Source organism: Leucopleurus acutus, assembly GCF_964270905.1.
Source record: "Leucopleurus acutus genome assembly, chromosome: 13".
NCBI lineage: Eukaryota > Metazoa > Chordata > Mammalia > Artiodactyla > Delphinidae > Leucopleurus > Leucopleurus acutus.
Genome location: NC_139155.1, coordinates 1,018,572 through 1,044,797, shown reverse-complemented (window position 1 = coordinate 1,044,797; position 26,226 = coordinate 1,018,572). Strand labels below are relative to the sequence as shown.

Below are 26,226 nucleotides of genomic sequence, written 5' to 3'. Positions count from 1 at the left end.
AGTTGTCCCAGTGCCATTTATTTGACTAATTTTTCCCACATTGAATGGACTTGGCGGCCTTGTAGAAAATGATTTGGCCATAGGTGCATGGATTTATTTCTGAACTCTCAATTCTAGTCCATTAATCTTTATGTCTATCCTTATGTTAGTATTACACTTTTGATTACCCTAGTTTTGTGATAAGTTTTGAAATTGGGAAGTGTGAGCTCTCCAACTCTGTTCTTTTTTTTTTTTTTAACATCTTTATTGGAGTATAATTGCTTTACAATGGTGTGTTAGTTTCTTCTGCACTTGCCCTTAGTGTGTTTTCGATTACCTTCATTATTTTACTCAGGTTTCCCCATGTAAAACCCTAAAAGAAGTTTTTTTTCAGAACTCGCGCTAGGAGAGTATGTGGCATGTCTTGAGTGTGCTGGACCCACATCAGGGATCGGTCCTGACCATCCTTTTCATTGCTTGGTCAGCCTCGTTAGGCAGGCCCATCCCTTGAATCTCATTAAAGCGTAGAGGAAACTAGTACTGGGTTGCTTGATTTAAAAAAACAAAAAAACACATGTAATCAGTGGGAAAGTGGAAGAGACATTGGATGTTCTTTCTGTGTATGATGTGTGTGTTGCTTAGAGGAGAGATTTCTAATGTATGATGTGGACCCTTGAGGAATCATGAAGTTATTAGGGAGTACTACAATTTCTCTGGTGGCTGCAAATTCAAATGAAGCATTGTCTGAGAATTGAAAGTAATCTCTCCCATTAAATTACTGTTATATATCAAATGTTCATAGATACTGAGGTGATTAATATTATCCAAATTTATTTAAAAGTATTACTCTTCCTATCAGCTTTTGTCATCCTCTGTTTTCTCAATTAACAGCTATCAGAGATACAAATACTGTCACATGGAGGCCAGAAAGCTTTGAAGAAGCGGTAGGGAAAAAGGGGATTAAAAAAAGAAGGTCCCTAGGTTAGAGTGTCAAAGTATCTATCAGATTTATTGAGGGAGTTAGAGATAGAAGGAATTAATGTTGACTGTCTAGTAGAAGTTTGGATCCATGATCATTTTCGCCTTTTTGTCACCTTGTGGGTTATTACCTTGTAAGCCTTTTTTTCCTCCCAGTCTTGCCTTTGGTGCAAAAGCTTGACTACTCTAGCTCTTGCTTCTCAGTGCACTGCACCACGTTCCTTTCTGTGCTGTTCTGCTCAGAGCTGCCATTTCTGAGGCAACTAGTGCACTTCTTTGCATCAAGTTACAGATTAGATGAGAACATTTCAACCAATGTTTACAAATTTGGGGTTGCTGCATCTAAATTAGGGAAGCTTAAACAAAAAGAGTGCACTGAACCCACCCCATGTCAATCTTCTGAGACCTGTATATGTACAAACAGATTTTTAAAAATGTGTTAACCTATGTTTCTACATCTTATGTACAAAAATATATTGAAATATTCTTAATCCATTTATTTCCTAATGATTGTGGTTTTTTTCTTACTAGCTCTTTTTTTCCTGCATCTGACAATGGAAAGCACTCTTTCCTTTAAACCCTTCTCATCGCCTGTCATAGAACATTACTGCTTCCCTCTTCCTTTTCCAGTATTTTCTTATGAAAAATTTAAGCCTACAGAGATACTGAAAGGCTTGTACTGTGAAAACCCATGTACCTACCACGTAAAGTCTACAAAATTAACATGAATATGTATCTACACTCATCATTTTATCTTATTTTTTGATGCATTTCAAAGAAAGTTGCAGGCATTGATAAATTTGCTGTTTTTGTATTTGAAGTGAGACTTTCGTAGACAGCATATAATTGGATCGTGGTTTTTAACCCAATATGACATTCTCTACCTCTTATTTGAGTGTTTAGACCAGAGGTAGGCAAACTATGGCCCATGGGCCAAATCTGGCTTGCTGCCCATTTTGTAAATAAACTTTCTTGGAATACAGCCATGCTTATTAGTGTTTACATATTGTCTATGGCTGCTTTTGTGCACAATGGTGGGATTGAGTAGTTGTATCAAACAGAGACTGCATGGCTGTCAAAGCCTTAAATATTTATCATCTGACTCTTTACAGAAACAGTTTACCAGCCCCTGTTATTTAATGTGATTGTTGACATGATTGGGTTTAAATCTCCCATCTCACTGTTTGTTTTTACCTATCTTATCTGTTCTTTGTTCTTTTTATTCTTTTTCTGCTTTCGTTTGGATGAATATTTTTATGATTACATATTATCTCCATTTCTGGCTTATTAGCTATACTTTGTGGGTACCTTCCTCATATAATACTGCTTCACATATAGTATACAGCAGCATGCTTTCATTTCTCCTTCCAGCCTTTGTGCTATTGTTGTCATATATTTTACCTCTATATATGTTACAAACCTCACAATAAAAGCAGTGTTCTATCCAGTTTTTTTTTATTTTATTTTTTTTTGCGGTATGCGGGCTTCTCACCGTTGTGGCCTTTCCCGTTGAGGAGCACAGGCTCCGGATGCGCAGGCTCAGCGGCCATGGCTCACGGGCCCAGCCGCTCCACGGCATGTGGGATCTTCCCGGACTGGGGCACGAACCCGTGTCCCCTGCATTGGCAGGCGGACTCTCAACCACTGCGCCACCAGGGAAGCCCCATATCCAATTTAAATCCTTGTAATAATTTGCACTTTTCTCTAGTTCTGAATTGACCTGGTAGCAATGTATTAGCCTAGGTATAGTCCAAAGCAGATGTGATATTAATTGTCATTCTCTGGCTTAACTAATACTTTATTTTATATTAAAATAGTCTTTAATTATTAAAAAAAACCCAGTAATATATACTGTGAAAGTTAGAAAGTACAGGTTATCATTTCTTTAGAAAATAGAAATATTAAATGCCACGTACCTACCGTTCAGAGATTTAGCTTTCTCTTTGTGTGTAAACATATAAATGCGTGTAGTATTTACCACAGTGAGCTCATAGCGGTCACTCTTTTTTATTGCATGCTTTTTCAGTTACCTTCATCTTTCTGTGTCATTAAATGTTCATCCTATCTAATACCCAGTCCATATTCAGATTTCTCCAGTTGCCCCCAGATATTTTTCACACTCTGTCTCTTTGAAGCGGAATTCAGTCTGAACCCTGCTGCATCTGGCTTTAGTGTCTCAGAGTCACGTCCCTTTCCGTCTTGCCGTCCCTGTGGTGGTGTTAGCCACACACTTGAGCCCCTACGTCACTCCCCACCCTGACACTCTTCTCCGTGGTGCTCGCGCTGATGGAAGACAGTGTCTGCTCATGCAGTTTCTGTCTTTCAAAACTTACTTGTGGAAATCTCATCTGTTTATTTCTTATAAAACTGTAACTTTAAAAAATATATATATATATTTATATATATTTTTGAATTTACGGAAGACTAAATACATGGAAAAAAATCCGGTACCCTAACAAGTACGGCCAGGAAGGAAATCAGCTCTGTAATAGGATGGTTTAATGAACTACAATCAAGAAAGGATGGGAAAGGAAGAAAAAAATGTGCATTGAATTTAAGACACTGTAAAAACTCGGAAGACATATTCATTTATTATTCAAGTGTAAACTCAGTAAGTACTTGGTATAAATTAAAAGGCCGCTGCTGAGGTACAAAAACTGTAATATTAACTTGGATTATTTCAACATTTTCCCCAGGTCTCCAACTTGATGGGAACTCTGTCACAACTTGCCCTGGGCTGCATTTTCATTTCACTCTTCCCAAGTAGATTTCTTAGGTGCCAAGTAATCCCATCAGGTTCTAATTAAATATTTCTTTATCTTCTGAAATTATGTAATAATCTCTCTTTTTCTCCCTTTTTAAAAGGACCTTAAAGGCTTTGATCCAGGAGAGAAGTACTTTTATAACACATCATGGGGAGATATTTCTCTCTGGGAACCTTCTGGAAAGAAAGTGGTATGTATTTTCATTTTTGATTTTCATGTTTCCTAAGAACTTGGGGGTAAGTGTCAATTTAGTTCTGAGGAACATCATATGTTTTGGGGTTGCAGATGAATGAATGGGAGGAGGAGGAGGTGTAGTGTAAATATTCAGGGAAGTAGAAAGAAAAACAAAGTTAAACGTTTTGTGGTATAGGATTATTGATGCTTTGAGAGTTTTCCGCCTATCAAGTTGGTAAAGTGATGTAGTGAAACTATTATTTGTCCTTGATTATTATACGTCTCTGATGTAAGAAGGGCTTCTGATTTATATAACTGTTCTCAGTAAAAAGAAGTGTCATGACTTTATATGTAATGAAGGTGCATCCTGGTTTCAAAAATTAAAATAAGAATATGGAGTTTGAATCGAGGAACACAGTTTATAATAATTTGAAGCCTCACACTTAGGCAGATTCGAGCTAAAATATGTGACATACCGCTGAATTCTCCTTCTTAAAGTGTTTTCTTCTGGAACACCCTTCCTGCCCCCCAGCCACTGGACTATAGCACCTTCATCAGCGTCAAACCAGCACGTCCCAGATATGACGTCACTGCCTCCCCTCACCGCTCCCCACCCCCATTTGGCCAGATCATGCGTCCCAGATATGATGTCACTGCCTCCCCTCACCGCTCCCCCACCCCATTTGGCCAGACCGTGTTGACCTTGGGAATTCTGGCTTTAACAACAAATTCCTGTAGCCAGTGAGTCATTTCTCTGTCAGAATTTTACTTAAAAAAATTTCCCTTGTCACCTTGTCCTCCTGAGTCCTGCTTTCTGCCCTGTTTTGTGTCTCTTATCCTCCTTAACCCGAAACTCCCCTCTCTACCCACAGATACAGGGTTCCTTGAAACTGCTTTGATTTGGTTATTCTGCTCAGAACAGCTCATAGCTATTCAAATATGCCTTGTTTTGAAGACCTTGGCTTTGTGAATATTTTCTTGGGCCTCCCTGATTTTTCTCATCCGAATTCTTAAAAGATTCTGTAACATAACATGCAATATAATTTATAATTTATGCTTTTCATCAATAAACATATTTTGAATTCCTGTTACAAACTAGGTAAAACTTTGAGTGCTTGATACAGAGAGGTGAAAGTTAGGGTTCTTTTCCTCAGGGAGTTTATGTTTTTGTTCGGGTGAATAGGGCCTAGCATAAAAAGTTAAATAACAATATGAAAGAGTGGAGATTGAATTTGTTAAGTAGATACCATATTGAGAAGAAAAACCAATAAACCACTGTTGCCTGGCATGGTGGAGGCTGTGTTGTCTGCTCGTTTTAGTACCTTACCCCTCTCTGTGCCGTAGGTAGCTTCTTGCTTTAATTTGTCTCTGGGTAATAGGATATGTGAACAGAGACAGTTTCGGGCACCATAGCAGAAAAGTGTGACCCTGCTGGATTATGTGGCTCATGCTGCACAGAAGTGAGATGTGTTGGACTTTTGGGTTTGGGACTGAGACGCTCAGGTTATATCAGGTGATGGAGCCCAGCTGTTGTGGGACCTGAGGACGAGGCCTTAGGCTGACAGAGAGACAGGGACTATCACAGGGACAGGATTTCCACCAGCACCCAGAACACCTGACTCCCCTTCTTTTCTGCTTCTCTCCTTGGTTATTTTTTCTAACTCTGTTACAGTGAACCAAGGTCTCACGCTCAAATTGTTTCTGATTGGTCACTGTCCTAGAACTTTCACATACAAGTTTTTCTCTGAACATTTTGTCAGGGATTTTGTGCTTATGGACTTACTATTTATTTTCCATTTTAATAGGTTTGTAGTGGTATCTGCTCTGGTGTTAGTTTGCATTTCCCTAGTGACTAATGATTTTGAGCATCTTTTCGTGTGTTTGGCATCTGGATACCCTCTTTACTTTAAAGTATTTGATGCTTAAAATGTTTTGCCAGTTTTCTAAAAATTGGGTTATATGTTTTCTTACTGAGACTTTAACATGTCCACAAAAATGATTCTGGACACAAGTCCTTTATTAGATATGTGGTTTGCAAATATTGTCTCCTAGCCTGTGGTTTGTCTTTTTATCTTTTAAACAGTGTCTTTCAAAGAGCAGATTTCTTACTTTGATGAAGTCCTGTTTATCATTGTTTTCTATTATGGATCATACTTACGGTGTCATATTTAAGAAATCTTTTCTTAACCCAAAGATCTGTTCAATACTAACAGATAGTAACAAGTTGTTAGTAAGTGCTATTGACTCTTTAATTGGGTGTAATTTTCATTAAGTATCTGGTTTTCAGTACAGCATTTTGTGGAGTATAAGATGCACCATTTTAAAATGAACCACTAATGAAACTAAAGTAATACTTCACACTTAAGCTGTGTTGCAGCATTGAACTGTCAGTTGTAAGGTGTTTTCAGATTTCAGAGATATTAAAATATGGGGGGAAGAGTGTGTCAGAGTTAGTGAAAAATGTTTTTTTACTTTGTGATCTGTGGTTGGCTGTTGCCCTAGGTTTATTATAGATCCTCCTTGAAGTGCCAGAACCCGGGATTTCTAATTGCTGGGAAGGCAGTAGTAACATGTTGTTGAATGAGTTTGGGTGATTTCTCTGACCAGTGACCCAAGAGGAAAACTGCATGACTAGGAGAGAAGGTGACAAAACCCACTGGAGGGGAGTATGTGTATGTGTGTATGAGAGAGAGCGGTCACGAGAGCACAGATCTGGGAAGGAGCGGGGTGGCCTGTGGCCACTGCAGTAGCTGGAAAAAGGGTTGCAGAATGGGAAGGCCTCTGCCCCAGTGTTTAACCTGTCCGCACCTTAACCTCCCTCCTTTGTGAAACTAGGGCCCGTGTTTCCTGGGGCACCAGCTCTGGGGTCCGGAGGCTGTCATACTGCTCCAGGTTGTCAGACCAGCAAGGTTTCCTGGATGCTAGAACAGACTGTGCTCCTCAGTTGGCCAGCTGCTGTACAAATGTCTGTTCTTGTGCCCCAAGCTTGTTGAATTTCCCGTATTTGCCTTACAAAGAAATACCGTACTGTCAGAGTTACAGTCTGTGGCCTGAACTTACCTCGGGATTATTCACAGTGAGTTAGGCACAGTCCCTCTTTCTTCAGTGCTTGTCGCATGGTTTATTGGCTACTTGCTTGTGCCATGCGCTGTCTGTGTGTCTCCTGCCTTCTCCAGGAATCTGGGAAATGGAAGACAGTGATGATGGGGTTAACAATTTGCAAGTTTGGTTATATTAGATAAATTCCAGAAGTTTTAGAATTTGGAGTAAAAACAGCATTGGACCTAAGAGAAGTGGGATGAGAAGGGGAGACAATAACTTTTTCGTGCAGAAAATTGAGTTTATTTTAATTAATGCAGTTAGGACTGCATCAATTCAAAGTATAGGACTAAGTAATGAGATTTGTGGTTTAATGGCTGGCTTGGAAACAGGGTTCAGCTAACTGTGATTTTGGGGCCAAACTGTGTTTGTATGGCCTACATGCTGAGAATAGTTGTTACATTTTTAAATGTTTGAGAAGGAAAGAAATTGAAAAGAATACTGTTTTGTGACATGTGAAAATTTGAATTAGGGTCTCTAGTGTTATTTACACGTTATCTGTGGGTACTTCTCCCTTACAACACAGCACTAGATCTAGCCAGTTAGAAGAAAAAGAATCATATACTTGTCAACTGTAGAAGGTGTAGCATCTGATAGTTTTATTAAACTATGCTTGACTTTCTTTTCTTTTAACAGAGATATCGAACAAAACCATACTGTTGTAGCCTCTGTAAATACTCCACAAAAGTGCTTACTTCATTCAAAAATCATTTACATCGTTACCATGAAGATGAAATTGACCAAGAGCTGGTGATCCCTTGTCCAAACTGTGTGTTTTCCTCTCAACCCAGAGTTGTGGGAAGGCACTTCAGAATGTTTCATGCACCTGCTCGGAAAGTCCAGAACTACACTGTGAATATTTTAGGTGAAACTAAATCATCTAGGAGTGATGTGATAAGTTTTACATGTTTAAAATGTAACTTTTCAAACACTCTGTACTACAGCATGAAGAAGCATGTGCTGGTAGCCCATTTTCACTACTTAATTAATTCCTACTTTGGCCTGAGAACTGAGGAGATGGGTGAGCAACCAAGAGCTGACGACCCCCGTTCTACAGAGAAGACGCCCCCATCCGACAGGTATTACTGTAAAAAGTGCAGCGCCAACGCCAGCAGCCAGGATGCTTTAATGTACCACATCTTGACGTCGGATACACACAGGGATTTGGAGAATAAGCTTAGGTCTGTGATCTCAGAACATATTAAGAAGACTGGACTTTTGAAGCAAATGCATATTGCTCCAAAACCAGCTGCACGTGTGGCTGTACCACCCAACAGCAGTGCTCCGGGCATCCCAGCCACATCTCCTTGCTTCCACCTGGCCTTGCCACAGAACAGTCAGAGCCAAACTGTGGTACAGCCAGTTCAGGGTGCGCCCCCCCCGGTGACTGGGGCCTCGGGCGCTTCTGGAAGCCTCACCCACTCCCCGCCTGCCGTTGCCCAGTCTCATGTGACTCTGGTCTCCAGTCCTCTGCCAGTGGGCCAGAGCAACCTCACTCTGCCGCCCTCAACACCTCAGCCTGTCTTTCTCTCTCATGGAGTTCCACTTAATCAGGCAGCAAACCCTCCTGCGTTGCCCTTGAGTCAGCCAGTGGGACCTGTAAATAAGTCGGTCGGAACCGGCGTCCTCCCCATAAAGCAGACCATCCGCCCGGGGGTTTTGCCGCTCAGCCAGCCTGTTGGGCCCATAAGCAGACCAGTTGGGCCTGGAGTTCTCTCGGTAAATAGACCTGTTGCGTCCGGTGTCCTTCCTGTCAATCCCTCTGTCACCCCTGGAGTTCTTCAGGCCGTCTCGCCAGGGGTGATTTCTGTGAGTCGGACAGTCCCGTCAGGGGTCCTTCCTGCGGGACAGATGACCCCTGCTGGGGTTATCCCTTCAGGACAGACAGCAACTTCTGGGGTTCTCCCTGCTGGCCAGGTGGTTCAGTCAGGGGTTCTCCCCATTGGCCAAACAGCGCCATCGGGGGTGCTCCCCACTGGGCTGACAGTCCCGCCGCGGGTCCTCCCTCCTGGCCAGACGGTCCCACTGAGGGTTCTCCCTGCAGGCCAGGTAGTCCCACCTGGGCTTCTTCCTCCCAACCAGACGGTCTCGTCAGGTGTTCTCCCTGTGAACCAGGGTATTAACTCTGGTGTTCTTCAGCTCAGTCAGCCTGTCGTGTCAGGGGTCCTTCCTGTGGGCCAGCCAGTGAGGCCGGGGGTCCTGCAGCTTAATCAGTCTGTGAGTACCAACATCCTGCCTGCTCATCAGCCCATCAGACCCGGGGCTTCGCCAAACACCACTTTCCTAACATCAGGCTCTATTCTCAGACAGCTGATACCCACAGGGAAACAAGTGAATGGGATTCCCACATACACACTTGCCCCAGTATCTGTCACTTTGCCTGTGCCCCCTGGAAGTGTCGCCACTGTTGCCCCCCCACAGATGCCCATCCAGCTCCTGCAGTCGGGCACGGCTGCACAGATGGCCAGCTCCATGGCCAGCCTGCCCTCCCCACCAGTGGTGGTAAATGCCACTCAGAATATGTTCGTTCAGCCTTCTTCGTCTGTGGCAGAGGCAAATCAGGTGCTCAAACAGGCAAAGCAGTGGAAAACCTGTCCAGTTTGCAACGAGCTCTTCCCTTCCAATGTCTACCAGGTCCACATGGAAGTGGCACATAAGCACAGCGAATCCAAATCCGCTGAAACACTGGAGCCGGAAAAGCTGGCGGCATGTGCACCGTTTCTAAAGTGGATGAGAGAGAAAACAGTTCGGTGTTTGTCCTGTAAGTGCTTAGTCTCAGAGGAGGAGCTTATCCGCCACTTGCTGGTGCACGGCCTGGGGTGCTTGTTCTGCCCGTGCACTTTCCACGATATTAAAGGCCTCTCAGAGCATAGTAGGGCTATGCACCTAGGGAAGAGGAGACTGCCCGTGGACTATAGCGACAAAGGATTTCAGCTGGATGTCGATGCCAATGGCAGCCTGCTGTTTCCCCACCTCGACTTCATCACCATCTTGCCCAGGGAGGAGCTGGGTGAGCGGGAGGTCTACTTGGCCGTGCTGGCTGGGATACACTCCAAGTCACTGGTGCCCGTGTACATCAAAGTGAGGCCGCAGACCGAGGGTGCGCCCGGGAGGCCTGGCAACCCGGCGCTGACCTGCCCTTTTTGCTTCGGCACCTTCGTGACGGCTGAGGCGTACGAGCTGCATCTGAAGGAGCGGCACCACATCATGCCAACGGTGCACACGATTTTGAAATCCCCGGCTTTCAAGTGCATCCACTGCTGTGGGGTTTACACGGGCAACATGACTCTGGCAGCCATTGCCATACACCTGCTGCGCTGTCGGAGTGCTCCAAAGGACAGCAGCTCAGGCCTGCAGGTCCAGCCTAATTTTATTGAGAACAGTGAACTGCTTTTAGTCAATGGTGAGGTGATACACGACTCCAGTTTTTCTGTAAAGAGAAAGATGCCTGACGGCCAGTTTGGGGCTGAGGAGCAGAGGGAGGGCGAGGAGCGGCCTGTCCCCACGAGCGCTGACAGAGAGCCATCCCCGGAGAAGGCGACGAGCGCCGTGCCTTCTAAAAGACAGAGGAGCGAAAGCAGGACGGAGGCGCCCCTTGTTCACGACGACGCTCTCCAGGTTTTAGCGTTAAATCCTAAAAGATATGAAGACCGTTCTTACGAAGAAAAAAAGCAGTTTCTTAGAGATTATTTCCACAAGAGACCATATCCCAGTAAAAAGGAAATAGAACTGTTATCCTCACTCTTATGGGTGTGGAAAATTGACGTGGCTTCATTTTTTGGAAAAAGAAGGTATATTTGCATGAAAGCAATAAAAAATCACAAGCCTTCTGTACTTTTAGGCTTTGATATGTCTGAACTTAAAAATGTTAAACACAGATTGAACTTTGACTATGAACCACAAAACTTGTAAAAAAAAAATTAGGAAATCTAAAGTACTAGATACTTAGTAGTCTTTTTCAATTGAGATTTTTAAAAATGTTATTTTCTTCACTGTATGTTGAACTAATCAATTTCAGTGGTCTTTATGCTGCTCTTTAGATTTATTTCAGGTGCTCAGAAAGACTTTTATATAAAGAACTGAATAGTTCTTTCAAATTTATTGTTTCCTGCAGCTTGATTTTGTAACAGTTGTTTTTCATTTTTTCCTCTGTCATGTAAATTAAATCTTTTGATATTGCATGCATGCCTTGTTTTCCCAGTAGTGTCAGTATCGTATGATAAAAACTGAAATCTATATATGTTTGTTTTTCATTTAAGGAAATTTCAGCTTGTTTCAGAATACTTGATTAACTGCGAATTAAAACTGCTCTCCCTCAGCTTCACAAGTAGCAGCAGATGATACAGTAAATGTTTAGAGAAGTGAGTAGAAGCCCCTGTGACATGTCTGGTTCCTTAAGGATGCACTGCATTAACTTATGCTGATTTCTTCTTGTAAGGTATTTGCTTATTAGATTATACTTTCGATTTACGTTTTTTCAGGTTTGTCCTAACAGCTGTTTTTGATTGTAACTCAGAAAACCAAATGTTTTCATTTGTTAAAAATATACTGAACCTGAAGTCTGGTATTAAAGCTCATAAGTCAAGTTATTTTACAAATAAAGTAATTCTGTAGGTACAAAAATACTTCTCAGTGTAGACTTTTCCCCTCTTTTTGATACGCTGATAAGTCTTTTCTCCATTCAAAGATATGACAATAAATCTTTAGTGCCTTTAGAACAAACACTGAAAACACACACACAAGCTCTCCTCCTAACCTAACTGTTCATAAACCAGTGAAAGGGAAGGACCGTTGTTACTCAGGAATAAAATGTTGACCCCTGGGTGTGGCTACTAACTGAAATATAAACACAGGTTTTCAGGGGACAAGGTGAAATGAGTAGACCGGAGCTAGTCTCCCGGTTGGTGTATTAAATCTCTGACCGTTTCCTAGAGGTAAATGTATTCATTTGGGGGAAATGGGCTTTCCCATAGCCTAGTTGTCCAGGTTAATGGGATGGGGTATTGCTAAGGAGCTCAAGTGTATTACTCTCCTTTGGACAGCTAAGCCTCGGTTTTTTCACACAATATAAAATAACTTAAAGCACCAGAAGCAGTAATGGAGACCATCCAGTTTAGACCTTAAGTCGTAGTGCTGGTGATACACAGCAGAGGCACCTGTGCAACATACTCAGAAGATAAGACAGTCTCTGGGAAATAAGATAATGTTACCGTATGGATTTTTAAAATATAGCTGCATGTCATTGCTGTAATGTGCGTTTTTGAGGCAGTCGTGAAACTGGTGTGTGATTGTTGGTGTGCTCTGTTGTAAATTCAAAGAGCTTGTTCAAGTTTATTTTTTTTTTACCTATTGTTTTCAGAGTGTCTATTTTGAATTAAAACTTGTTACACCACTGCAAGTAGAACTGTTTAATTCTTTTAACTGTTAAAACATCACGGTGACTCAGGAACAATCTAAACGTAGAAGTAGATACCATATTTATTTTCTAAAAAACATTACTTGTCATTGTGAAAATAAGCACAACCCAAAAGGGCTAACTAATTACAGGGTCACAAAACAGATGTGGCTAGAGATCCTTGCCGTGTCTGGCAGCGGCTGGGAGTCGGCCTTTCTCCAGGTTGTGCTCTGCTGAACGGCGCAGCTTGCCGTGTGCATGGTTTGACTCTCCCTTCTTCAGCTGTGCACGTTAGGGGTTCTGTTGGCATTGGGGCCTGATCATTCTTTGCTCGGGTGACTGTCCTGTCCACTGCAGGATCGGGGCAGCATCCCTGGTCTCTACCCTCCAAGTCAGTGGCACCTCCACCCACCCCCCGGGCCCCCCGGGCTGGCAGATGTGTCCCTGCCAGGTGTCCCTGTGGGGCAGCATCAGCCCCTGAGGAGAACCACTGTGATGAAGGAATTCTGATTTCTAATTGTATTTCAGCTTTCGATGTGGAGTCTTTTTACACTACGCTAGTTACTGGTTATTAAATAATGTTTTAGGCTTATGGGTCAAAATTTGATATAAGCTGAGCTTCAAAAAGTACATGGGAGTTCTTGCAAATGTAAAAAATGAGTAAATTTAGTACTGTTTTTGCCTCTGCTGTGCGGCATGTGGGATCTTAGTTCCCTGACCAGGGATCGAACCTGTGCCCCCTGCAGTGGAAGCGTGGAGTCTAACCACTGGACTGCCAGGGAAGTCCCTAAATGTATAATTTGAAAATGAAAAACTAAACTATAGATTAATAGTGGTGGAGGTTTTTTAAACTACTCCATTAAAAGATTAGAAATTGAGAAGGAAAGGAGACAATCCTTTTTATTACCACGGTTACGAATAATTGTATACTTTAAAAAATTTTGTAATCTATGTAGCATGAACTCTAAAAATATTTCATATTTGGAGACACTGCTTAGGAAAGATCCTCCGTGTTCTCCTTGCTGCACGTAGTAAAGCCTCCCTTCTACCCTCTCCCCCCCAGATTACATATTTGAAGTCTATTCAGTGAAAGACAAATTAGAATGTAGGATACTAGTTTAGCTTCTGAATTCTGTTAACACATCCTTGTTTTGGATGTGTTATTTTTTAATAACTAGGAACCACATCACTTCATTTGTTACAGTGACTAATAAATGAGAGACAGTAATTCAGGAGTGCTCCAGAAAGCTTTTCATCCACCAAATAACAGGATAAGCACCTTCACCACCCACACCTTTGGTTATTTCTTCTTTTGACCACTGCTCTCCCACGCATCCCTCAGCATGCTGCTTCCAGAATGAAACTGCTAGCAGATCTCAGTCTGTCGGATTTTGCCTTAGCAACTCAGCTGAGGAGCAAGTTGGCTTTGATTTCACCTTGTCCTAAGGCCCATGAATGTGTTCTCTAGAAAGCTGCAGGCGAATGAAGTAGGAAGGGCTGAGTGTGGACCCTACAGCTCTCGAGGACAGTAGGCCTCGGAGTCCGACACAACGGCAGGAGTACCTGCCTTCAGTTTCTGTGATGTGGGCCACAGGGCTGGCATGAGGGCAGGCAGACAGCAGAGGTGGCCGTGTCGAGGACAGTGCTGGGTACAAGGGGAGTGTTGGTACCACAGTAGCTTGAAGACTACATGGTATAGGTGGTGTCCGCCCACTCTTCCCCCTTCACCCTCATCAATGAGATCAAACAAAACATAGCCAATCAGTGAAGAGGCCAGGCCGGTCCTGAAAAGCCCACAGGGGCTAGAAGACCCTCATCCACGTACCACCAGGTAACCACAGAAACTAGGCTTCTGCACCACCGCACTGGACTGGCATTCCCGGGCCAAGGAGCTCTCCCAGGAATTCCTGGTCTGGGTGGTTCTCAGGAAAGGGCTGTTGCTCATATGAGACTCGTCAGTTGGCCTCCCTGGTGTTGTGGACACATCATCCTCTCCCTCAGGCTCAGGCCGGTTCAGTCTCCCTTGCAGAAGCCATGTGGTTCTGGTTCTTCATTCAGTATTGAAATAAGACCTCTGGAAATCCTACGCTGTGCTGTAGTTGGGCAGCAGCTGGGCCAGGCCTGCAGTAGACAGTTGCTCTTCTGCCCCCGAGTTCCCAGGGGTGTGTGGCCAGGGAGGGCAGTCGCCCACCTCCTGTTACCCTTTTCCAACAGCTCTTCACATATGATGATTATGTGCAACTTTCTAAGAGTTCACTAAAGAAAGCAACAACCCCAACCAATTAAGAAAAGAAAAAACAGCCCCAAAACACTAACCTAGTTTTTACATTGTTTTTAAACAGACCTTCCTAGTAGATAATAAACATTTATCCACAGTTTACTATTGCTAGGAAATGGGCTGAGTATTTTAACGACAATGATAAGGATCTATTTAGTGCTTACTCAGCTGTGCACAGCTGACATGCATTTTAACTCTCAACCATCCTACAAGGTAAATGGTAGTATCTCGTTTTGCCTAAAAGGAAACCGAGGCATGGAGAGCTTAAGTAAGTTGGCCAAGGCAGGGAGCTAGTTAGGTGAAAAGAGCTAGGGCGATACCTGAGGGCCGAGCGCCATGCTCTTAGCTGGTATGATACATTCCTATGTTCACGTATTTCCCCATTTAAGCCTCATAATACTCTTATGATGTAGGGTTTATTTTACCTGCATTTTAAAGATGAAGAAATGGGATCCAAGGTAGAGTGACCAGCTGTACCAGTTTACTCAGGACTGAGGGATTTCTCTGAACTTTCAGTACCCAAACTGGGAGCATCCAGGCAGGTGGGGATAAGTTGGTCACCCTACTCAGAGGTCAGTTCACCCCCCACGGTGAATGTCCCTTAACTGATGCAGTACTGTCTGTAATAAATCTCTGTCTGCTCTCTCTAGACGCACACGTAGCCCTTTAGGGTGTCGAGATATACAGGGCATCCTGATCCTAGATGGTTACAGCACCAACAGTAACAGTGCCCTCTGTGTGCCAGGTATTGTTCTAAATGCTTTGTGTAATGAACTCAATGACATGATGTGTTGTGAATGAAAAGTGAGAGGAGGGAAGTCCTGGTTAGAACAACAATAAAAGAAGTACACACAGATTTGCTATTTAGATATCTTATAATGTCTCCCCATGTTACTAAATAGAGTCCCTGCTGAACTATCAACTAAGGAATAAAAATTCCAACTATGAGGTACTGCCAGAAAACTTTTCTTTAGTTTTTTAATATTTATTTATTTATTTATCTATTTGGCTGGGCCAGATCTTAGTTGTGGCATGCGGGATCTTTGTAGAGGCATTTGGGATCTTCAGTTGCGGCATGCGAACTCAGTTGCAGCATGAGGGATCTAGTTCCCTGACCAGGGATTGAACTCGGCCCTCCTGCATTGGGAGCGCAGAGTTAGCCACTGGACCACTAGGGAAGTCCCACTTTTCTTTAGTCTTAAAAACTTAAACTTAATTTCATTCTCTTACTGATAGTTATAATTTTAATGTTCTCAAACCAATTCCTTTTTCATAGGTGCTGAGAGTAAATATCTAAGCATGCATTCCTTAACATAAAGCTTCACCTTGTAGCACACCTGCTGATTTATACTTCTGGAATCTATTTTTTCTGTTATGCAGTTATTAAATCTCAGCTTTAGAATTTTTCTAGTTTTTGATAACCTGTCCTAATTACTACTTAGTTTTTAAAATTTAAAAGTTAAAAATCAGATATCTGGGAGGGTTACCTTGAAAAGTAGATTAAAATCCAAATCAAAATCTGTTGTATCTGACAGGGATCTCTTAAGGCCGCCATATTGGCAGGTGGAAAACAAACACTAACGCCATTCACTCAGATGACCTAGCTCACTTTTTTTGTTCTAAGTCCTTATTGAATTTGTTACAACATTGCTTCTGTATTATGTTTTGGTTTTTTGGTCAGGAGGCATGTGGCATCTTAGCTCCCTGACCAGGGCTCAAACCCTTGCATTGGAAGGCAGTCTTAACTATTGGACTGCCAGGGAAGTCCCCTAGCTCACGTTTTGAGAGGGAAAATGTATATAACGCTGCTAAACAGTAGCTAACACGTTTTCCACAGCCCGTTAAAGGAGGTGCTTCCCAAACCACTTTTCTTTATCCGACTCATAAAATCATGAGCAGTGTTCGTTTACTTTTAAACAAACAAAAAATTACATAAATTCCTTTTCAGAAGGAAAACTTTAACAATTAAAATTTAGAATTTTATCAATATTTAAATTATAAATAAAACCAGCTATATAGGTATGTTTGCTATGAACAAACTAAGACAGATCATGTGGTCTTACTATCAAATGCAAATTCAGAATTAGTTGTCATAAATGAATATATTTTTTCAGAAATTAGTTGCTTACAGTTTACAGTCCACGATATGGAAAGTTTAATATATTAATTTACCATTTGCCTAAACATAATCTGGAGAAAATTGAATAATAGCAACGAATAATGGTTCGGTAGTTTTTCTTAAAACAATGTTTCTATATAGATCTATCTTGAGCGTTAGTTGAGTTGTAAAATCCGTAAAAACAACAGTTTTGCTAGAGTTTATAGATAAGTTGACTCATTCTGCCTCCCCAGTCCTCTGTGGAGCAGCTTTCAGAATTGTTAGACTGAAGACCCGGAAAATCCTACATTGACTATGAAATAGTGATACTGACACACATACACACACACAAACACACACACAAGTTAATATGATATCAAACTTGGACTACATCTCACAGATTCTAGAAGGAGTTTCCATGCAGACTTAGATTTAAGGTCTTCTCATTACAAGGAAAGCACCTTTGGTCCTGCAAAGGACAGGAGATTTATCCTCAGTTTGCTGTTGTCTTGTGGAAGATGACTTAAGAATTCTTAACACTGGGAAAGTCATGAGATCATTTTAAAGAAATTATGCGTTTTGCAGGGAAGGTAATTTTTGGTTATTTTTAAAATTTAATTTTGTCTAGATTTTATATGTGCTTTCAAATAACTAACTGGAGTGGCTACGTACATCAATAAGACAACTTACACAAAAGAAGGAGGGCAGCTGATGCAGGAATTTCTGAAGCTCACTGGGGAAGCCTAAGTTTAGCCGGGCCAGTGGCTCCTCCCCACTCCAGTCACATGACTCCAGGCATGTTAGCAGAGGCCTTTTCACTACGTTCAGCTCTAAGGTGAGTGCCCTTCTCATAACTAATCAGAAGATCAATAGCCTCGCACCAGAACTCACATTGTTATCACAGTAGTTCTTGGTGCCCTGTTTCCTTGTTGCCTTATATTTCACTGCTGACCTTGTTTTTCTTCACAGGTGGTGGTAATGACCATCTTGGTCCAATAAGCCACTAATTTAGAAGTAAGCAGGATACACATATATCAACACCCACTACGTAGAATTTTCTAACCATATCCTAGCTATTGGCATTGCCAATTTTTTGGCCTCTACATAACATTCTGTGTTAGATGATTTGATGACTAAAGGTGAAGCTGGGATACTGAAAGTAGATGTATTGTTACAACATGGAATCAACTCAGAATTTTAAAAACGAAAATGGAAAATCTTGGTAAATTCATTATGAGATCTATTCAGTAATCAAAGTAGATTGACATTACTGTGATTACAGGTTCTTATCTGAGTCCCACTTAGAAATGAATCTTTAAATATATGTTTAGAACTGCACACTTTTTTTTTTTTTTGGCTGTGCCACGCGGCTTGTGGGATCTTAGTTCCCTGACCAGGGATTGAACCTGCGCCCTCCGCAGTGAAAGCCACTGTACTGCCGGGGAATTCCCAGAATTGTACACTGTTGTCCAAATGAAACATATCTTATTTCCAGGATCAAAATACCCATAATGTCTGAGGGTTGCAGTGTAATTAAATGATATCCTCAATCTAATTTCTCAACACTTAAGAAGTTCAGGGTGTGAACTACTTAACCTTACTCTGCCATCTGAGAAGCTACGCCGGTTCTGGCTGTACTTTGCCTGTTTTTCCATTCACAAAATGGCAGGTGGGGAGAGGTGATTCCTTCTGTGTTTCATAAGATATGGCCTCAGTATAATCATATGTTTTATTTTCAATGCACTAGAAATAGAGAATGGGTCTTTGCCAATTCCTGGACAGTTAATTAGTAATTAACTGCTTCCTTGCAATGACTTGTGTAAGAATAGATTATTAGTTTGGCATCAATGCATTCCTGCCCTACAGGGTTGCCAAAGTGTCTACAAGAAAAACACTAGACACCCAATATCTTGTAATAACCTATAATGGAATATAATCTGCAAAAAAGCCTAGTCACTGTGCTGTATGCCTAAAACTAACACAGTGTTGTAAATCAACTATACTTCAATTAAAAAAAAGACTAGACAGATTCAAAGAGTTCAGAACACAGTATATTCTTGAGGGTAACCATAAGAGTCTTTTGCCTTCTGATATAAAGTCCACCTCAATCTAGGTCATTTGGTTGTAACTCAAACTATGTAGACTAGCATAAAAGTCTAAGAGATTGTCTTTCATTACATTTCTCCATGCACCCCGCATGGTCAGGACCTTTTGCCCATGAGGATAAGCAGTGTGAAGGAAGACAGTGCCAGAATGATTAATTTTCTTTGATTTAAAATTTAATATTCATTTATTTAAAAAATTAAGCTGCTACCTACATTTGGTAATGTTATATTCTTCCAGTAGTGGTTTCTCACTGCTAAGACACTATTTGTGTGCATAGTCTAAGATTATCAGCAACATTATTTTATAAGTATTTCACTATCGGGATAATATTGCAGACTTTTCTTCCTAAAGCAGTAAAGTACCTTTGGACCAGGTTTTCCTGGGTATGTGCTATATATATCTGTCTGCCTATCATAGTTTATATCGATTGAGATGATATGTCCAGTAGTAGAAAGATGCTAATAAAAATGCAAAGGGCAACTTAAGTCGCAGTAAAACAAGGTGAAGTGCTTTGACTGTTGAGTTCATCTGAAGCTGTCAGAATATGTTACACACATCAAGTGTGTCTGCCTCACTTCAGGGGCTTTAGGGAAGTGGGAGGTGCACTTTCACGTACAAGACGTGCAGAGTCCCTACAAACCTAAAATCTAAAAGAAAAGGGTGAGGCTAGAACAAGTTACTCTGATGACATGATTTTGGATAAATGTGGTCTTCATTACTGTATAACGTACTATAGGTTTCCAAAATTTGTCAAAATCAGCCTTTCATTTTGGACCTTTTGAGTTCAGTGGTTCAGTCCCTCGTCACTGGAGGCTCTGGGAGTTTGTACAAGCGTGTGTGGCTTGGGTCTGTGTTTACATTGCTTCAGCCCCTTCCCCGTGATTCGTTCTCATATTTTCACCTGAGCCCACCTGTGAGTTGGCGTTAAATTGCCACAGACTGAAGCGTGAACTGCCCTAGAGATTTAAATCCTAACATTGATTCCTTGCCAGGTGCTAGTTACAAAATCATAACCTGAAATGAAAAGATGGTAAATAGATCAAATAGCTTTTTTTTTCTGTTGCAAATTCGGTTGGCATCTGAATATTTGGATAGATTAGTTAAAAATCCAAATATCTTGGTAATTTAAATATATCACTATATCTTAGTGTTTAAATCACAGCAATGTCTGAGATATAATCCAACATACCCGCAAACTCATCAACTGTCCTTAGAAGTCTTCAAGACTCCTGTCTGAATCTTCGTTCTGTAATAAAGAAACATTAGTTTAGGATTAACTGAATTTGTGCATTTGATTTATGAATAAAATTTATTTTTAAGTTTTTAACGACTGTGCAAAGAATAGTGTTGGTTATTAACTTGGTAATTTGAATTGCAAAACTATTTTTACATGGAATGCTTATGTTTTTAAGTTGATAGCGTTGCTTAATAGAAGTAACTATTAATTCAATTTGATTAACTTCTTGTTTCCATTATCGCCATTTGTAAAACCTGACAGGAATTTTACAAATGAGCAGGGGCTGAGGTGCTTTCTGACTTGTATTAATTTTAAAGGATACATATTCAAAACCTCTTGATCACGTGCAGTGGTGGCATGCTAAGTATGCAATGCAGCCACTGAAGATGGCGACCAGTGTGGTTGTAGACGGGCACTTGTAGCCACGAGGTACCTCACTCATCCATTCGTCATTCCCAGCTACTTCAGTGGTGATGCCAGAGGGAGCAGACTTGCCTCAGGTGTGACCTGAGCCCGAATCCAGCACCTGTGCCCTGTCGACTAAGAAACGTGCCTTCCTGAGCTGCTTCCTTAACAAAGGTTCATACTCCTTGTGCCTTATACGTTGTTTGATGGTAAATGAGGCTTTCTTTAAAGGCAAGTTTTGAGAGTTGCAATAAGAAATAGGTGTGATTTTGTTTGGATGTTTCAGTAGAAAATGTTTCTGAGAGTATGTGTTTTGCATTTGCTTAGTACCTGCAGTTTGCTCACCTGAGTCTGACAATCCTGTGGAAGAGATAAGTTAGGCTTTGCTTCTTGCTGATGAGCAAACCGGCCCAGAGAGGTAAATGACTTTTCTTAGGCCATATGATACAGTGGTTGGCAGAGCCAGATCTAAGTTGGAGTTACTGACTTATTTTCTAGCATACACCACCTCTCCATGAAGATAAGTCTAAAAAATAATGTTTTAACGTGGGATAACAGATGACCTCAGTGAGAGAGAAATGGGGAAGCTGCTCAGTCAAGCCAAGTGCGGCCGAGGTTGCTTACTGGTGGAGGGGAGGGAGAAGAGGCCGGCCACACCTGCAAGCACTTGAAGCAGCACCTGAAAGTGGGGTCCTTGTAACAGGAATCCCACAGGCCTGCTGCTTTAAACTGATGTGATTCCCACAAATCGAAGGAAGCGGCAAACTGACGCAACTTGTGTTTGACTTTCAGATTCTCCAGCAGTGTTTTTCAACCTGGGAAGGGCCGAACACCCTACAAAGGTTAAGGAGCGTGAGAAAGAAACACTTTCAAAGCTGGACAGCCCTAAAGCCCAAGCGAATTGCAAGCTGCTAACAGCAGTGCACGTGACGGCGCTATCTCCACCCCCGACCCTGACGTCAGCAGACCTTCCCGTGGGCTTCAGCGAGGACGGATTCTGCTCTGGACAGCCCAGAACTTACTTGAAGAAAGCGTTCTGCTGTTTGAAGAGGTCAGGATAAGTGTTGTCTGAGAGGACGTGAGTGATTCCATGGCCCTGGAGCCTGCCTGCTCTGACACCTCGGCCTTACCTCATTTCAGGTTCAGAGAAAATTAAAGTCTCCGGCTCCACCAAAACCCTAGGACACTAGCTCCACCCCTTCAGCAGAGGCACAGCCCAGGGGCGAGGACGAACACCTCCAGGGCGGCTGGAGCACCTTCTTCTGACACTGGCTGCCCTTCCAAGGTGGGTGATGGTATCTCACTCATCGCTGTGCCAGCTGGGCTTGTGCAAGGACAGTGTAAAAAGCTTCGTTCTTTAAAACCTGTAGAGTCTGAGTGGCACATGAGTCCTGTCTTTGCTGCAAGGGTCTGGGGTTCATGCCGTGCTTTTCCTTTGGGTACTGAATTCTACATTCAGTTAGGAAGCATCACATTCAAGTTATTCCTTGTCCCCAGACCTCACTGCCCTCACCTTTCTGCCTGGAACGCTCCAAACCACGCTTAAAGCAGCTACTCCTTTTGTTCCTCAAACTAAGACCAGCGTGATCCTTAGATGCATTGTCGAGAAATTAATGTAATCTGGGAATGTGTCATGTGACCTTTAAGGCCCGTTCATACACGGACCCCAAAATGGTTCATTGCTCCACATATTCTTGGTTATCAGACCACAGGTCAACAGGGCAGTGTGTGTGTGCAAAAGGATGTTTGTACACAGGCACCTGAAGAGAGAGGGAAGGAGCCTGGATGAACAAATCAGCTAAGAATCCAAAGCGTTATTTCTAGACTGCTTATGACCAGAAATTTGTACTCGTTTCCTTTTTTCCCCCAATTTAAAAAATTGTTAGAATACACGTAATATAAAATGTACCATCTTAACCATTCTTAAGTGTGCAGTTTGGTGGCATTTAAATACATTCACATTGTTGTGGAACCGTCACCACCATCCATCCAGGGAACATTTTTATCTTCCCAAATTGAAACGCTGTCTCTATTCAACACTAACTCCCATATTTCCCCTCCCCCAGCCCCTGGAACCCAGCGTTCTACTTTCTGTCTCTATGTATGACTTTGCCAACTCTAGTGATCTCCTTTAAATGGAATCATTCAGGATTTGTCCTTTTGTGACTGGCTCATTTCACTCAGCATAATTCCTCCAGTTTCATCCATGTTGTAGTGTGTGTCAGAGTGTCTTTCCTCTTAAAGGCTGAATAATATTTGGTCATATGTATTTCCATTTTTTGTTTATCTGTTCATCCTTTGATGGACACTGGGGTTACTTCCACGGTTTACCTACTGTGAACAAAGCTGCTGTGAACATGGGTGCCAAGATGCCATGCTCATTTGCTTTCAGTTAACGCTCAGCATGTCTGGGCTCCCGTGAGGCTCAGCTGTGACCTCTACGTGTCCGGGGAGATGGGCTGCGAAGCCCTTGCTGCACCTGGTGCGGGACGAGATGTGACTCCCTTCTTTGTATTTTTCTGTATTTTACAAGTTTTCTAAAATTAAAGTGTGTTTATTTAGTTCTTTAAAAATACAAGGAGTGTATCATCGAACAGTGCTACCAGTTGGGAAAGGTGATTAAATCCAATCGACCCACACATAAGTGAGATCACCATATTTGTCTTTCTCTGACTTACTTCACTTAGCGCGGTGCTTTCAAGGTCCATCCATGTTGTCGCAAATGGCAAGAGTTTATTCTTTTTTATGGCTGAGTAGTATTCCATTGTGTGTATGTATGTGTGTGTATTTATGTAAATATGTATTAATGAAAATTATATGTATATAATTACACTAGGCCTGTCAATATTTTCTTTATATACTTAGGAGCTCCTATGTTGGCCGCATAAATATTTACAAATGTTATATCCTGTTGTGGATTGAGCCCTTTATCACTATGTAATGCCCTTTTTGTCTCTTATTGCAGACTTTGCTTTAAAGTCTCTTTTGTCCGATATAAGGATAGCAGCCACAGCTTTCTTTTGGTTTCCATTTGCATGGAACATCTTTTTCCATCCCTTCACTTTCAGTCTGTGTGTAATGGAGACAGCATATAGATGGGTCTGTTTTTTTAATCCATCAGCCACTCTGTCTTTTGGTTGGAAAATTTAATCCATTTAAATTTAAAGTTATTATTGGTAGGTATGTACTTATTCCCATTTTGTTAACTGGTTTCTGGCTGTTCTGTAGCTCCTCTGTTTCTTCGTCTCTTGCTCTCTCCCTTGTGGCTTGATTACTTTCTTTAGTGCTGTTCTTAGAGTCCTTTCTCATTATCTTTTGTGTGTCTGCTATAGGTTTTTGTTTTGTGGTCACCCTGAGGCTCACATCTAACAGTCTGTATTTACGACAGTCTACTTTAAGTTGATAACAACCTAACTTTGAACACATTCTAAAGCTCTACATTTTAATTGCCCCCCAACATTTTATGTTGTTGGGGGTCACATTTTACACCTTTCGTCTTGTATATCCCTTAATATTATTGTAGTTATCGTTACTTTTACTACTTTTGTCTTTTAACATTCATATTAGCTTTGTAAGTGATTAATGCAATACCTTTACCTTTATCAGTGAGAATTACACTTTCATATGTTTTCTTCTTAATAATTAGAGCTTAAAGTCATCCTTTTAACATTTCTTGTAAGGCCGGTTTAGTGCTGATGAACTGCATTAGCTTTTGCTTGTCTGGAAAACTCTCTCTCTCTTTCAATTCTGATTGATAACTTTGCCAGGTAGAGTATTCTTGGTTAGAAATTTTTTTCTTTCAGCACTTTGAATATATTGTGCTACTCCTTACTGGCCTGCAAAGTTTCTGCTGAAAATACTGCTGATAGTGTTATGGGGGTCTCTTGTATGTAATAAGTTGTTTTTCTCTTGCTGCTTTTTTTGGAAGTGTAGTAGATTTACAATATTACATTAGTTTCAGGTGTACAGCATAGTGAATACATATTTTTATAGATTATACTCCATTAAAAATTATTACAAAATCATGATTATAATTCCCTGTACAATATATCCTTGTTGCTTATCTATTTTACACATAGTATTCAATAGTTTCTATAACTTAATCCCATCCCCCTAACATGCTCCTCCCCACTTCCCTCTCCCCAGTGGTAACCACTAGTTTGTTTTCTATATCTGTGAACCTGTTTCTGTTTTGATATATACATTCATTAGTTTTATTGTTTAGATTCCACAAATAAATGACATCATACAGTATTTGTCTTTCTCCGTCTGATTTATTTCACTAACATAATATTCTCTAGGTCCATCCACATTGCTGCAAATGGCAGTGTTTCATTTTTTGCTTATGGCTGAGTAATATTCCGTGTGTGTATCGTTTATCCATTTGTCTCTTGATGGACACTTAGGTTGCTCCCATATCCTGGCAATTGTAAATAATGCTGCTCTGAATGTTGGGGTACATGTATCTTTTCAAATTAGTGCTTTGATTTTTTTCTGGATAATACCCAGGAGTGGAATTGCCAGGTCATATGATAGTTCTATTTTTAGGTTTTTGAGGAAGCTCTGTACTATTTTCCACAGTGGCTGCACCAATTTAAATTCTCACCAGTATGAGTTCCCCTTTCTCCACATCCTTGCCAACATTTGTTATTTGTAGACTTTTTGATGATAGCCATTCTGACAGGTGTGAGGTGATATCTCACTTGTTGTTGTTTAGGTTTGCATTTCTCTAATAATTAGTGATAGCATTTTTTCATGTGCCTGTTAGCCATCTGTATGTCTTCTTTGGAAAAATACCTATTCAGGTCTTCTGCCTATTTTTTGATTGAGATGTTTGTTTTTATTGATATTGAGGTATATGATGTGTTTATATATTTTGGATACTAACCTCTTGTCAGTCATATCATTTACAAATGTTTTCTCCCATTCACTAGGTTGTCTTTTTGTTTTGTCAGTGGTTTCATTTGCTGTGCAGAAGCTTTTAGGAGCTTCTTAAAAGCTTCTTAAAAGAAAGCAAAAGCTTTCTTTTGCCTTAGGAGACAGGTCCAAAAAATACTGTTATGATTTATGTCAAAGGATGTTCTGCATATATTCTCTTCTAGGAGTTGTATGGTTTCAGGTCTTATATTTAGGTCTTTAATTCATGTGAGTTTATTTTTGTATATGATATGAGGAAATATTCTAATCTCATTCTTTTACATGTAGCTGTCCAACTTTCCCAGCACCACTTATTGAAGAGACTGTCTTTTTTCCATTGTATATTATTGCCTCCTTTGTCATAGATTAATTGACCATAGTAAGTGGTTTTATTTCTGGGCTCTCTATTCTGTTCTATTGATCAATGTGTCTGTTTTTGTGCCAGTACCATACTATTTTTTTTTTTTTTTTTTGTGGTACGTGGGACTCTTAGTGTTGTGGCCTCTCCCGTTGCGGAGCACGGGCTCTGGATGCGCAGGCTCAGCAGCCATGGCTCACGGGCCCAGCCGCTCCGCAGCATGTGGGATCTTCCCGGACCGGGGCACGAACCTGTGTCCCCTGCATTGGCAGGCGGACTCGCAACCACTGTTCCACCAGGGAAGCCCTATCATTCCATTTTGATTACTGTAGCTTTGTAGTATAGTCTGAAGCCAGGGAGCATGATACCGCCAGCTCTGTTCTTCTTTCTCAAGATTTTTTTGTTATTTGGGGTCTTTTGTGTTTCTGTGTAAATTT

At 41.4% G+C, this 26,226-nt stretch overlaps 1 protein-coding gene across 6 annotated transcripts in view; it reads left to right on the top strand.

Moving 5' to 3' along the window:
* The window catches only part of ADNP2 (ADNP homeobox 2), a 76,609-nt gene that overhangs the window by 14,600 nt on the left and 35,783 nt on the right, over positions 1-26,226 (top strand). For 2 of the 6 annotated variants that reach the window (XM_082853379.1, XM_082853380.1), the window contains 7 exons: positions 3,823-3,912; positions 7,632-11,433; positions 15,319-15,413; positions 17,395-17,601; positions 20,569-20,688; positions 21,307-21,565; positions 21,655-21,799. In XM_082853379.1, the coding sequence (XP_082709505.1) occupies positions 3,823-3,912; positions 7,632-10,907 (3,366 nt within the window). In that variant the 3' untranslated portion in view covers positions 10,908-11,433; positions 15,319-15,413; positions 17,395-17,601; ... (1 more) ...; positions 21,307-21,565; positions 21,655-21,799. Of the gene's footprint in view, positions 1-3,822; positions 3,913-7,631; positions 12,683-15,318; positions 15,414-17,394; positions 17,602-20,568; positions 20,689-20,841; positions 20,933-21,306; positions 21,566-21,654; positions 21,800-26,226 lie in introns of those variants that run through there. The other 4 variants (XM_082853375.1, XM_082853376.1, XM_082853378.1 and 1 more) reach the window with 4 other exon arrangements.